Source organism: Arachis ipaensis, chromosome B07, assembly GCF_000816755.2.
Source record: "Arachis ipaensis cultivar K30076 chromosome B07, Araip1.1, whole genome shotgun sequence".
Lineage (NCBI taxonomy): Eukaryota > Viridiplantae > Streptophyta > Magnoliopsida > Fabales > Fabaceae > Arachis > Arachis ipaensis.
The window spans coordinates 17,951,058-17,954,222 of NC_029791.2; the positions used below are offsets into that span (position 1 = coordinate 17,951,058).

Consider the following 3,165-nt stretch of genomic DNA (forward strand, 5'->3'; position numbering starts at 1 on the left):
TAGTCTATATCAAAATTTGTTTATAATAACCAAAACTTGAATTTACAATTGGAAAAAAAATTAAAAACTGTTAATTAAAGAAAATTAATTACCTGACCAAAAAAAAAAATTAAAGTCGTAGTCAATATTTGAGAAGCTAAACTAGTATTTGCTAATCAGACACATTCTATGAACCTTAGAAATGAAATAAAGTATGATTAGAACGTGATTCATCTATGATAATGCAGATGAAGCTGGGATTCCAAGAAATCATGTCACCTTCAAATAACATATAAATGCACCGTATTTGATGATAATAATTGCGTCTATTTTGTTTTTTCCTTGGGCGTTAGCCCCTTGTTTTCAGTGAACACAAAAAATAAATAAAGAAAGAAAAAGAAAAAGAGTTATGAACTCAAAAATAAAAGATTCCTTGAATTTTTCTTTAATTATTTATTTATTTACGAAAGTTGAGGAAGCACAAGAATAAGATAAGATGAAGCTATCAGAATCACTGAGCAAGTTGCAAATTGCAACATCATCAACAATCAGCAACAAAAGAAGGTGAAGTGGATAATGTCATAATCCTTAAAGCTTAAACTATATAGGTAGAGGTCCCCACCACACACACACGGTGTGATTTCAGAAACCAAGTTTTATGAAGTGTCTAAAAGGGTCACAACACAACACAACTCAACTTCACCCAAGTGCTATTGCTATCTATTTTTCTCTCAACTGAACTCTCATCACTCTCTCTGGTAGGCCTTCATGTCTGAAAGTTATATGCATAGTTTCTTTCTCTTTCTTTCAAAATTCCCATGATTTTTTTTTCTTGGTATATAAATATATACAACAATTTTGGCAGATGAAGGATCTGAGTAGCTAGCTTTTTAGTTCTTACACATAATCTCTTATTGCAGAATAGCTTTTTAGACCATACTGAATCTATGGTTTAGAAGAGGAGAAGGTGAATGGCTCCTTTTTCCCTTTTTTTTCCCCCTTGAATTTACTTTTGTAATTTTTCTGCATCTGATGCTTCTGATTTGGAAGTGGTGTTCTGTTCTGTTTCATACTTCATTTTTCAAGTTTGAGATTGATTTTTTTCTCTCTCTTTCTTTCTTTCCCTTCCCACTGAAGTTATATATAAAATTTGAGTCTTTCTTACTGTAATATGTTAAGAAATTATGTATGAAATTTTGTTTACTGTATCTATGAGCATATACTCAGTCTTGAGTTTCGAGTCAAACTCGAGAGTTCATCTAAATTCATGGAGCTTAGCTAAACTCGAATCGTCAAACTCAACTCATAAACTTGATTTGGGGACCTAAATTTGGATACTCAAGAACTTTCTAGTAAGTTAAGAGTTTGTTAACTTAACACCCTGATTCTTTAAGCCTTCAATCTGGAAACATTTATAAATTTGATACAGTTCTGCATAGGATACAACTGATATAACACTAATTGTGGTGTGGACTACTTGGAAAAATTGAATTATCCATAGGTTTTGGGTAATAGATTTCTCATCAAAACCACATCTGAATTTTGCTTTTAGTGGATTGACTTATATGCATGTATACTTTGTTTCTTGTGATATGTGTATAATTCTTTGTAGATCTTATAGCTATGTAGTTTTGTTCCATTCATATGTGCTTCTATAGGCTTAAGCTAATTGCAGTGTAAGCTTGAGAATCTAAGAGTTGTTATTTGGTTACTAGACTCTTAAAATGCAAGGAGGATTGCGAGTGTTCTTATCACAAGGAAGTGTAGTAAAAAATGCTGTTTTGCAAAGAATCCGCATGGCAAGTCCCCTACTGCAGCCAGTTGGCTTTTCACGGTCTGAGTCCGGCGCGCCTTCTCGGATGGAAGAGCAGGGTTTCGAGAGCACCACAGTTGCAGACATCTTGAAAGGGAAAGGAAAAAGTGCAGATGGATCCTGGCTTTGGTGCACCACAGAAGACACCGTTTATGATGCTGTTAAATCGGTATACATGCTTGATATTGTTTTCTTTTTCAAAGGATGTATAGATGTTTACACAGAATTGATGTATTTCGCTATACCGGTATACAGATGACACAAAACAATGTTGGAGCTTTGGTTGTGGTGAAACCTGGTGAGCAGAAATCAATTGCTGGAATTATAACAGAAAGAGGTACATGTGCTTTGATAGAATATGATTTGGTGTCAATTTGTATCAATATATTCATGGATAGTCCAATCATCTTGTTGCCATCCAGATTACCTCAGGAAGATCATTGTTCAGGGAAGATCATCCAAGTCCACCAAGGTTGGGGATATTATGACTGAAGAGGTATAAACTGTTGTTCTTAATTTCCGTACAATACAATCAACCCATTGAAAACTTGGTAGTATATATTATTGTTTGTTGATTCAGCTACCATTGATGATATTAAGAATCATTACGGTTTCTGCAGAACAAACTTATCACGGTCACACCCGATACAAGAGTTCTGCGAGCGATGCAACTGATGACAGGTATGCTATGTGCTTCTTGGTAATTAACATGAACAAATATAAGCTACTAGCTTATGTTTATTTTATTTTAATTTTTTCAGATAACAGAATCAGACACATTCCTGTCATTAATGATGATAGTGGGATGATAGGCATGGTGTCCATCGGTGACGTGGTTCGCGCCGTGGTGAGCGAGCATCGGCAAGAGCTTGATCGCTTAAACGCTTATATACAAGGAGGTTATTAGATGATGATGATGAAAATGGTTTGAAGGCATTCAAGTTGACTTGGATTATGTAATAAGGTTGAGGTTGCTTGAGTGCTTGTAGATATGTAATGTTTTAGGCTATAGAGAGTCATCTTTGTTTGCTTCTTTAATCTTGAACTTCCCTTCTGTTTTATGGATATAACTTGAATTTTCATGTTAATAATGACTACTGCATATGAATGCAGTATGGAATTCCGTTCTCTTCTGAAGTTTTGTAATTAAATCTAATTAAGTTTTTTTCTTTTTTTTATGTCTCTTTCTTTAACTAGAACTTTTTTGTTATCAATCCTTAAGGTATTGGACTAACTTGATTAAATTTGGTTATTAAAATGATTTGACATATAATAATAATAATAATAGTTGTTTTATTTTATCAAAATTTATTGAAATTTTTAAAACAAGTTTTTCTAAGAAAATATAAGTTACCCATTAACAAAATAGGGAA

General features: G+C 33.4%; 1 protein-coding gene across 2 annotated transcripts; it reads left to right on the plus strand.

Moving 5' to 3' along the window:
• On the plus strand, positions 579-2,929 carry LOC107609325 (CBS domain-containing protein CBSX3, mitochondrial). Of its 2 annotated transcripts, XM_016311239.2 has the most exons (7): positions 586-737; positions 900-946; positions 1,695-1,961; positions 2,048-2,129; positions 2,215-2,288; positions 2,413-2,473; positions 2,554-2,929. In XM_016311239.2, exons 3-7 carry the CDS (start codon positions 1,704-1,706, stop codon positions 2,697-2,699), a joined length of 621 nt encoding a protein of 206 aa, XP_016166725.1. In that variant the 5' UTR covers positions 586-737; positions 900-946; positions 1,695-1,703; the 3' UTR covers positions 2,700-2,929. The 2 variants fall into 2 exon arrangements, with proteins under 2 accessions (XP_016166726.1, XP_016166725.1); XM_016311240.2 differs by lacking the exon at positions 900-946 and having other exon boundaries at positions 579-737.